This window comes from Solanum dulcamara, chromosome 1 (assembly GCF_947179165.1).
Source record: "Solanum dulcamara chromosome 1, daSolDulc1.2, whole genome shotgun sequence".
In the NCBI taxonomy this organism is placed as follows: Eukaryota; Viridiplantae; Streptophyta; class Magnoliopsida; order Solanales; family Solanaceae; genus Solanum; species Solanum dulcamara.
In genome coordinates, this window is record NC_077237.1 from 82,264,510 (window position 1) to 82,275,672 (window position 11,163).

The 11,163-nt window shown below is 37.5% G+C and overlaps 1 protein-coding gene and 1 pseudogene across 1 annotated transcript; one reads left to right on the forward strand and one right to left on the reverse strand.

Annotated features, from left to right (window-relative positions):
• Nucleotides 1-876: 876 nt before the first annotated feature.
• On the forward strand, nt 877-5,845 carry LOC129880294 (cytochrome c oxidase subunit 6b-1-like). Its single transcript, XM_055954271.1, has 5 exons — nt 877-1,039; nt 3,337-3,654; nt 3,749-3,831; nt 3,935-4,016; nt 5,508-5,845. The coding sequence occupies exons 1-5, from the start codon at nt 998-1,000 to the stop codon at nt 5,559-5,561; spliced, it is 579 nt and encodes a 192-aa protein (XP_055810246.1). The 5' UTR covers nt 877-997; the 3' UTR covers nt 5,562-5,845.
• Nucleotides 5,846-5,884: 39 nt separating this feature from the next.
• On the reverse strand, nt 5,885-10,717 carry LOC129894818 (O-fucosyltransferase 7-like; annotated as a pseudogene).
• Between the last annotated feature and the right edge of the window lie 446 nt (nt 10,718-11,163).

An 11,163-nucleotide genomic window follows, 5' to 3' on the forward strand; every position in this document is an offset into this window, starting at 1 on the left:
TATATCCAAGTGAATTTGCATGTATCTAAGATATAGTTACTCTCTCGCTTGCCTCTCTCCTATATCACTCGCCTTTCTCCTTCTCTCGCTCGTCTCTTTCCCTATGTATCTTTATTTCAGAAAGTATTCAGTATCCAAAATACATGTATCTAGTGTGTTTTGTATGTATCTATGATACGCTAACTCTCTTCCTCACCTCCCTAGCCTCTCTCCTCTCTTGCTTGCCTCTATGTATTTAAGATTGTATCTAGTAGTAAAAATACATGTATTTAGGTGTATAAGATTTGAAATCTGATATGAAATTATTAATTAGTGAGAAAATATGTAATTATTTTAAGAAAAATTACCTAAATACACAACTTATTTTATCATATTCTTTAAAATTCCCTACCATTTAAAAAAATTACAAAAATGCCTACTCTCTCCTATTCTTGGATACATCACTATACACGATGTATCGGTCGGATATATCACTTTACTTGATGTATCGGGACTTACTTATGTATCGGAATGTTGAGTGATGTATCTGAAATCGATACGTGATGTATCGGGACGTTGAGGGATGCATCCGAAATTAAAATGCGATGTATTGGGCGTTTTTGGGATGTATCCGGATTTCACTAAATTTAAGAGACTTTTGTAATTTGAAAAAGAATAGAAATATGATGTAATTAGCTCTTAACACTATGAGATTTATGTAATCCCTACTTATTTTAAACTTTAGGAAGAATTAGTAAATATGATAGGAATGTTTGAATAATTATCTAGTTTTTCCCAAGGAACAACTTCAAACTAAAAAGCCCAACTTACCAAGCTAATTAAGCCCAGTAACGACAGCGAACCTATTAGGCCCATAGCCCACAGCTCCGATATCTCCAACGTGTTTAACGACTGATAGCCTCCCGGTTTCTTGCCTCCACTGTCCCGTAGCTTCTACACTCACTTTACTCCAACTTTCTACCAAAAAAGCCTAAGCCATCAGCTAATCTCCTTGTCAATGGCCGAAATAGACAACTCAAAATCTCCATCTTTATCTGAGGTACTTCTTTTTTCAGTATCTTCTATTGATTTGGTCTCTTTAGTCGTCCAATTGTGTTTTTTTTCTTCATTTGATAGTTGATGATACATCTTTGCAATGATATTTTAATTTGAAAGGAACATATATAGAGACGAAATCACTAATTGGAATTGACGCCATAGTTGATTGAATTTTATTAATTTTTTTGGTTTCTGACGAATTTGATTTTTGTTGAATCCGATATAGATTCATCGGTTTTGCATCTTAAATGAGGCTTCTTTTAATAGATAGTGGTGCAAGAGGGATCGAGAATTTAATTGTTGAAAAAAGAGCAGATAATCAGCTGATGATCATTGGATTTTTCAGCTATTACTAGTTCTAATTTGATAAGAGTTTTAGTTTATTGGATTGGCTGTTTTCCTATCTATGTACAGGATTTTTGGTTTACACGATGAAGTGATTGAGGTTAGAGATGGTAACAGGGGGGGGGGGGGTGAGGCAAGACAATGCAGAAACATGGGGTGGGTTAGAAGATTTTTTTTTTTTAAAAAAAGCAAAAGCATCACAGGGTAGGGCGGGACTGGGACGGTTAAATGAAATTTTAGAGAATAATGAAATCTTGTACTTGTTAGGTGTAACTAAATAACCGTGGGAGAAAAAGAAAAAAGAGAACTTAAGCGGGGTAGAACGGATCTGCACAGGACAGTGGAGCAAAAAAAGAGAATATGTTGAGAGGGACGGGCAGGCTAAAACTCTTGTGGTGTAATGGTTAACCTGCCTCATGCCACTTCATTTGTCATCCCTAACTAAAGTAAAATGGAATCTGTTATTTGCTTATTAAGGTGTCTAGGTGCAAAAGTGGAGAAAAATAAAGCAAAAGGAAAGTGGATCATTTTCAGGGTATGTTTGGTTTAAGGACATATTATACCTTTAGTTGGTTGTTAGGAAAATTGTGTTAAAAAGCTGTTTCTTTATAAAAACTGAAGTAACTCAAAAGGAAGGCCAGAGAAAGTGGTATTTACTTGGTAAGTTTGTCAAAAGCTGGTTGTATAAGATGTAACTGAAACTAATGTTGAAATTTTTCTTACAACTGCTTATAACCACGGGCGGACCCAAGGCAAGTTCAGGGGGTTCATCCGAACCCCCTTCGTTAAAAAATTACACTGTATATATAAGATAAAAATTTTAATTTATGTGTATATATTTAACATTGAACCCCCTGAGCATAAGCCAAAGGACTAGCTCAGTGGCAAATGGGGTTCAATATTTCGCCTTAGCTTGTCTCAAGCTCGCGGGTTCGAATCCGAGTAAGCACATTTTTTTTCTGATTAGTGTGTTTAATTTTTTTTGAACCCCCGTCATAAAATTCCTGGGTCCGCCACTGCTTATAACATATGTAAGTTCAAAGTTTACTGTCCCCTCGGTCGGAGGCATCTTGATTTTTCCGATGATGAAAAGTGGTTTCTATGTTGGGTGGTAGCTGGAACACAAATTAGTTTTCTTATAGGAAAGATAATTTCACGTCCATGCTTCACATGCAATATTTTTCTGGTAACTGTTTAACATGAAAAAATGCATTCCAGAGGTAATGAAATCTTTCTCCAAATCCTGCATTTCCGTTTCTCATCCTGTTTTTAATGTCAATGTTTCATTAAGATTCTTCTGTGAATCTTTGGCTGGAAAATTAGTTATTGTTTTAAAAAGGTACATAAAAGCTCGTGTAACAACATTCTATGCTGCAATAGGCCTTCCCAAAAGAAAGCCATGGATTCAATACGATTCTTTTAGGAACTTTTTAATATTGACTTGGAGAAGGTTTCCTGGCACATCCCCTTCGCCTATCTACAAGCTTGTAAGCTCTTCAATTCTTCCATTATTTGGATATTATAGATGAATGTGGGCACTCCTATGGAAATTATTTTGCTGTCCATACTTCTGTGGGATTCCCCATATCTTTATTACAGGACACATCTAAAACCATTTGCTTTATTTTTCCACAGAGATTTTCTTCTCCCTGACAGGGTTTTTTTCAGCAAATGACAAACAAATTTTTTTGCAAATCGTGGCATGTCTCTTTGGCCTATTTATGAGCTTGTAAGCTCCTTAAGTCTTCCTTTAAATGGATTTATAGATAATGTGGGTACTCCCATGGATTATTTTTTTTGATTCATGACAATACTTCTGTGGGATTTCTAATAGGTCTATATTATAGGACACATCGACAACCATTTGCTTCGTTATTCCTCTTAGATTCTCTTTTACCTGATAGCTGTTTTTCCAGAAAATGACAATTTTTTCTTTAACTCCTGAATGTGCAGCAATATTTACTGAAAGAGAAAGAAGAGAAATCCACCACCGTGGCAAATCCAGTGGAAGAAACTGAGGTTAAGACCTCTTCAACTGCTCCATCTGAGGAAGAGACTTCCAAAACTGAGGAAACCCCAGCGGTTAAGAGTAGTGAAGCTGTGCCAGCCACACCTGAAGAAAGCAGTGGAGCCTCTGACTCAACAACACCGGAAATCAATGAAGCCTCTCCTCCTGTAGAGGCTGCCAGTGAAGAAAGCACCATAAGTACTGAAGATGATACTTCTGGGAATGAGAATCAAGAATCAGCAGATGAGACCCCTGAGATTAAGGTTAGATTGACTGGACAATCAATTTTGACTTTTATGTACTGGCTATATCTTATCCATTGATTGTGTTGTGGTTTTTATCACGATTGTCAACTAGCTTGAGACTGCGCCTGCTGACTTCCGCTTCCCTACTACAAATCAGACAAGGCACTGCTTCACAAGATATGTTGAATATCATCGGTCAGTAGACATAGCTATACTGCCCGTTGCTCTTTTGTGGTTGTATCTAATTTTGTAATCTATCCAAGAAGTATCAACTATATTTGGTTGGTTTATCTTTCAGATGCATAGCTGCAAAGGGTGAAGGTGCTCCTGAATGTGACAAGTTTGCCAAGTATTACCGATCCCTTTGCCCTGGTGAATGGGTATGTTTTGTTTTGTATTTTGCATTTGCGAGATTGGATTATGTGTGTGTGTGTGTACCATATACATTTTAATATGTATATACATAATGTGTGTATATGCTTTTGGTTGTACATATGCTGTAATCCCGATGTTCAGCTAAACGTTGGGCAAATATGGGGTAAAGTAGAAGTCACCACTCCACTTATAATACCAATTCTCCTAGGATTTGTTGGACAGAAGCCTTCAGGTTCTAAAGTGGAATAACAGTCTTGATTTATAAATGTTATTAATTGAGAACAGAAATCACTAAATTTTGAAATGTTGATGTCTCAATTGGTTTAAAAGTAGAGTTAATGGTAAAAAACACAACCCTAAAATACACTTTTGCGCGAGTTTCATACCTCAACTATTTGTTGTTCCCTTTACCTACCTAAACTAAACACGCCTCAATATTGAGTTGACCAAATATTTATTCCAAATCAACAATAGGTGCGCGTAGGCCAACTTAGCATTTAGTTTTTTCTAACACAATAGAAAATGATAGTTTAGGTTGGTAAATGGAACAATGGATAGTTGAGGTATGAGACTCGCAAAAAAGCGATAGTTTAGGTGTGTTTTTGACCATTAACTCTTATAAGTATTCTGAATGCAAAACTCGCTTTATTAGTATTTGCAAGTCAGCAGAAAGATTCTTTGTGCTTTTTTCTCAACAATAGATCAATCCTAAAATGCGAGACCAAATCCCTCTATAAAATAACATTGACGAAAAGGATTTGGAATGATTTTCAGATGATGAAAGTACAAAGGTGAAAGTTGGAGAGCTAAAGAGACCAGTAGGGTATTGACTTCTGTGGAGTCTAATATTGTTAATAGTGGTCTCGTAGTGTGGGGTTTAGTTGGTCTAAGAGCAATCTTGGGATCACTTCTAGAGCTTTGTATTGGTGTTGATTATAATTTGCTGACAAATTGAGGGTTTTAGCAGAGTTGTGTTCCAATTGCACGGCAAAGTTAATGCAGATGAGTTCTGAAGCTCTTGTACCATCCATACTTTTGGGCTGGGGCTGTGGTTGTGATAGATCTGGCTTAGCATGCTGTGTGGTTGCCATTGATAAAAGCTGTGATTCAAATTAAAATCCCTGCTCTGACATAAATTTTTGAGACTAAACAAGTCAATGCCACAGTAGTTCAAAGATATGAATCTCTCTATGAGCAAGTGGTTGGGTATTACTTAAAGGGGCAGCAACGAATGAAACCAACTTGCCTAAATAAACAGACGAGTGAAAGCAGTATGTCTATTATTTTGAAGGGGCAAATGAATTGTTGGCAACTTTGATATATTCTAGTCACCGTGTGATATTTGACTTCACAAGTCTCATCCGTCCACAAGAGGCGGCGTAGACGTTATGGGATAATGTGTTTCTTTACATGCTCATGACAATCTCCTCATGGTTTCAGCTTCTTTTGGTCCTTCCTTTTGATGATAACATGCTTTGCTTTAATCGTGGCTGCAGATTGATAGATGGAATGAGCAGAGGGAGAATGGCACCTTTCCAGGACCACTGTAAACCACCACATATTTTGGTTCCAACTCTACTGCATCTGAACTCTCAATTGAGAAGGGTGTTCTCTGTGAACAAATTGTGATCAATAAAGTTGTCTTTCTAATGGAACTAGTGTAAGGTTGTAACGAGTGAATTGTTTAGGATCCTTAGTCCTTATGATGACTTAAAGAGTACAAATTTCTTTACTCGACTCTTATACTTGTTGATCATCCAGTACAATCTGGTACACTTCAAATATGTTCAGTCGGAGGATCAACATATCCAGCAATAAAGCCTTTTTTTTCCCATCACACTGTTTATCCTCCTCATATACCAACACCACCCACCTCATCCCCCCAAAAATATGCTGCTTGTCGTTTGTTTGTACTACTATTCCATTGCATAAGGAAGTTATATCGGCGAATTTTTGTCCTTGGGTCAGTCTTGATGTCATTTGCAATTTAACAAACAGATGAGAATATATGCTGACACTATTAATCTGAAAATTAATTTACATCTTGCCCAAGGGTGTGATTTAGTGGTCAATAAAGTGTGAGAATTATGAGAATCGTTTGTGTATGACAACTCCCTTTGACATAAGCAATCTGGCAACGGATTTACATAAAACGCCTCCTCTGAACGGAACCTCTCCATTGGCTTGGTTCCTGAAATAGGTCCTTTTCTCTTCCTAGGCGATCCTTGCCTGAGCAACAAAAACCAAAGAAACAAGATTAACACAATATTGGTTCATTGCTAGAGGAAAAAGGTACATGACCAACAGAGCAATCGCGTTGCCAGCAATCTGTTTTACTATAACTTATTGTAACATATTGTACTATGACATACCTTCCTTTGTGAATATCAATAACACGACTTGAAAGTTCTCGTCCTTCTTTCATCATACCAAGCTCAAGTTTGTTGAAAATCTGGACAAGAGCTTTCCTGATGATACAAGGCAAATATAAGTAGGTAAGTCTAATACTTCTAGCAGACCAAATACTAATATTCATAATGCATGTTCATGGAAAAAGATCTTGCCTATCAGGAGATATTGTTTTCCTGTGTCCAAGAAACCGACGATGTCCCTCAACTGCTCTTGCCATATTCCCTGAATACGAAGAATGAATATGTGACTCTCAACTGACACAATATAGTCTATTGCAGCTAATTGAGATGCATGCTTTCTGAATGGTTCAAGTTCCTCATCAGATGCCAACTTTTCCTGCAAGATGGACAAGACACGAAATTGTTCGTTTAAGCAGGTAGTAGACATGAACATGGAGGGGAAAATATCAGATTAGGTAACGAAGATGATTACTGTTCAATAAAAACTCCATCTTCAAGGGGCAAAACATTGAGGAAAAATTTGAGGCAAACCTTGTTTAATAATAAGGGATAGCGCGTCTTTAGAACAGACATATGAGAATCTCCCCTATATATCTCTCCTGCAGCTATATAAATCCGGGTGTTCGATGTGAACCCCAGAGCAGAAAGGAACAACCCGGCCTCCCTTGGAGTTAACGGACAATAGCCTTTGGCTCTCTGTATTACAGGGTCAATGTCTTTCACTTTCCACCATGGAATGCTTTCCCTACAAATGTTAGATGCAATGAATAAAAGCAACTCACTTATAAATTCGAATAGTCTAGGTATTGACAAAGCTAATGTACAGTACAAATAAAAGTATGTCCACACTTCATTTGTCGAAAAATTGATTTAGACATGACAAAGTATGTGAAGTTTAGTGGTCTATATAAAGTCTAGATATGGTACTTATGACCTATTTCTATGTATGTCATCTCAGTATCAATCTGTAAACATAAACTGGTATAACATGATGGTCTGCATTGTAATCCTGAACTCGATCATTTTATATTGATGAACATTGTAAAAATTTACTTGGGATGTTAATTGCCATAATTAATGGCACCTAACGGACCTTTTCAACTTACTTCGTTTTCATATCCTTAAAATCTGAGTATTCTACTTGAAAACTGTGTCACTCAGGAACTAAACAACACGAAAAAATAGTGAGTAGTGCAAGCATTTACTACAAGCATATGCTTTTGAGTTCTAATTTCAGGCCATAATAACCTACCTGATTGCCCTTAATTCTTGAGCTTCTTCTGGGGATAGATTATGTGTGCATCCACTAAAGGCAAGCATGTCTTTTTCGTAGTGCAAATGTAAAGCAATGTATGGACCATAGGATTGCATCCGATCAACCAACAACTGCAAATAAAAGAGACTGTTTGATAAGTAACCAGCGGACATAGTACTGAAACAAAAATAAGTGTCAACAACATGGTCAGAGTACCTTTCCCATCGCTTCAATTGGGGGAGCAAATCGGAGGGCTTGATAGCAAGCACGACAACGCAACTTCTGAATATAAGGAGGCAGGTTATTATTTGCCAATCTTGAGTCAGACTTGGCTGCTCGAATCACCTAAAAATTTAAGCTTGATAAATTAGCCAAAAATAATTTTCTTTTTCCTTTTGTGTTGTTTTTGTGTGAAGATATGTGCAAAATACAGTCAAACCTCTCTATAACAATGATGCTTTATAACAACTATGTTTTTCGTGAACCGATTTTTCATGTTATGTTATATTATATATTCTCTATAAGAGCATTATTACAGTATAACAAAAAAAAGTATCGGAACAAACATTGTCGTTATAGAGAGGTTTAACTGTACCTGATATGCATCCCACATGTTAGCTATCTCCTTCTTATAGTAATCTACACCAGACCAACCTGAAATGCTTAACTACTTTAGTTGCAGATGCAAGTTCCTTTGGTAGCTTTTTGACAATCCTTACATCATTAGCCAAATAATTAATGAAATAGTCTTCATCAAACACATCAGAGAAATTGCTGCAGTTTAAGAGGAGGGCGTAAGCGTATCAATCAACATACACAATTTTGCAGCAGATGCTGCTGATTAATTCAAGAGAAAAAAGATTGAAAAAGACGGTATATATCGTGAAATGCCAAAGGAATTATCATTTGGCACACCTAGAATCCTTCCAAAGTGAGCCCTTATCAAGCTCCGGGATTACAAGAGTAACATTTATGATACGAGCAACAGCAACCATGTCACATATCTGGAAAGTAACAATAGCTGCTTTCAGCTAACACAATGACAAGCCAAACAATATATGAATTAGGAAGAAGCATGTGTAAGCTGGCTTATGACATGATGTTACCTTAGGGAAGTAATTGAAATAGAAACTAATAAATGTTACGATACCACAAGAATTAAGAAACGTAAACCAAAATATTCTGTTAACCAAAATTATGCCATTCATTCAAAAGGACATATGCAACGTAACAATATCACACGGTAAAACCAGGAAAGAAGACAAGAAAGGGGAAGGGAAAGAGAGAATAGGCATAATTACTGGTTCTTATGATCATAAGACGAGTCTTCTCAATTTTGGAAAGAAGAAATCGACAGGTTAATAGAGGAAGGGGAGTCGAAAAATACAGACCCCTGCCCTCATCTGATTGAGTCCTCCATTTGCATGAACGAGCAAGTAGCCTCGAGACTCTGGAGGAGCTGGAGATTAAAATGCACTATGAAAGATAAGCAACAGAATAGTCCTAATTTCAAGAATTCATAAGAAATCACTTACATGTATATGATGAACTTGGTGCCACACAATGAACATAGTCTTTATATGGGGGCAGTTTCCATAAATCTTCTAAAATCCAATTCTGTCAAATCCAAAAGTAGTGAAAACATGAAAGATATATAACTACTACTTTTTTTTTTTTATCAAAAACACTTAGACAACATCAATTGTACTCGAAAAATTACTATAGCGAAAACTCAAATATGTTTTGTAAGTGCATATAACCTTGCTTGCAGTAACTGGAGCTTTCGACAAATAATGGGGCATGGCAAGTTGATGAGTCAAGATTCTCTCTCCGCTCAAATAGGCTTAGGATGGAGAATAATAATTCACAGCCTCACCAGAAACATATGCATAATTCCATAGCTTATAATAAATTTAAGGAGCACTTGAAAGTTTGGTATTCTTAGTGCTAATTATATGGAGATCGAATAAATTCAAACCACAAGAATATCCAACTAACCTAAACTATATACTAATTATTAAAAACACTAAGAAATTAAGAACAAACATGTTAGCACCAAATGGAACTTAGTTTATGGATCACAATTACTAATGGTATCTTTTTCATTCACACATGGTGGTAATTTCCACACAACATCAACTAATAAAATTTCCCTCTTTTTGTGTGGGCGCGAAATGTAAAATTAGTCCATAAAAATATGACTTATGTAATCCTTTCAGTTGATTAGCGATTCACTCATTTATTAGCTCTCAGCATATCATGATCTGCTCAAATTTAACATATTTGAAAGTCGTGTTAATAAGGATTAAATATGTCATCCAAATTTACCTATGAAAAACGTTATCAAAATATTTAAATAGATCTTTCTTGTTTGATATGTTGTATATAACTATCATAGAGAAAATAGAATTTTATTAGTTTTGTTTGGTAATTAAATAATTATAAGAAAAATAAATAAAGAAATCAAAATTTGAAAGAGTTACAAGGAGGTCAACCTCTTTCAAATATACAACATGGATTCTGGCAATGTAGTTGGACTCTCATGTCGATCCGAATGAATCATCCTTTCCACGGAGGTAAATCTTTGCCTGCTAGGCAAGAGGATAGCTGGAAAGTCTCAATTCAATGCTGCGGTTGATGACCGTAGCAATAGTCAAAGGCACTGGAGGGAAGCCAGACGGTCTCGTATATGAAGAAAGAGATTGGTTGCATCTTCAGTCTTAAGAATTGGGTCCCTTAGCCCCTGGATTGGTGCGCAAGAGATTGGATTTCGAACATCGTCCCCATGCCCAAGAGGGATGGACTTCCAGCATTCGCCGCCCCTTCAATAGCCTTTTGCGCGGATCCTGCACCTGCGCTTCCAGACCTCAACGAGATTCCAGTAGGCCTTTCTCCTGCGGAAATAGCCCAATTGCATCGGGAGACTGAAGAGAATGCCGCCCAGTGTAGCAGGCGGCCGGCCTGTTTGGACGGTAGAACGGGGAGAGGGGGAGTCGTGCCCATTCTCTATCCGGGCACGAGCAGGAACATCCAAAATAATGGAAAAGCCGTATGGAGCCACCGTCGTTTCGTCTGGCATGTACTCTCGGGACCTCCGAGGCGAGATGCACTGTTTTGAGGACTTTTACCCAAAAAGAGGAGATCTAGTAGGTGGGCGAGTGTACTAGCAGTGGTTACGGCGAGAGTTGCTCTTTGCCCAAAGCCCTCCTTCCGACTTAGTTGCCAAGTTTATGTCGAAGGTGCGGCTCAGGTAAGAAAGGAGCTCTCAAGCTGAGGCGGAGAAGACCAGGCTCCGATCAAGGCTTATAAAAGCATCAACCCTTCATCCCGGGAGAAGGGAGTTAAGGTAACAAGGATCGATTGAGGGGAGCCGAGATTCAAAATATGTGGGCCTTCATGCCAAACCCTTCGCCTTTCTTTTGAATCAAAGTAGCTGCCTTCCTCGCTTCGTCTTCGGGAGACTACTGCTATCCGGGAATCTCTTTCTATGTTAGCTAGCGGGGGCGGGCTTTCGAGTTATCTTAT

Excerpts from the sequence above, each read along its gene's own strand:
- LOC129880294 (XM_055954271.1), top strand. The coding sequence starts at position 998 with ATGGCCGAAATAGACAACTCAAAATCTCCATCTTTATCTGAG. Across the intron at positions 1,040-3,336 it reads AATCTCCATCTTTATCTGAG|CAATATTTACTGAAAGAGAA; the intron begins GTACTTCTTTTT and ends CTGAATGTGCAG. Across the intron at positions 3,832-3,934 it reads AGATATGTTGAATATCATCG|ATGCATAGCTGCAAAGGGTG; the intron begins GTCAGTAGACAT and ends TTTATCTTTCAG.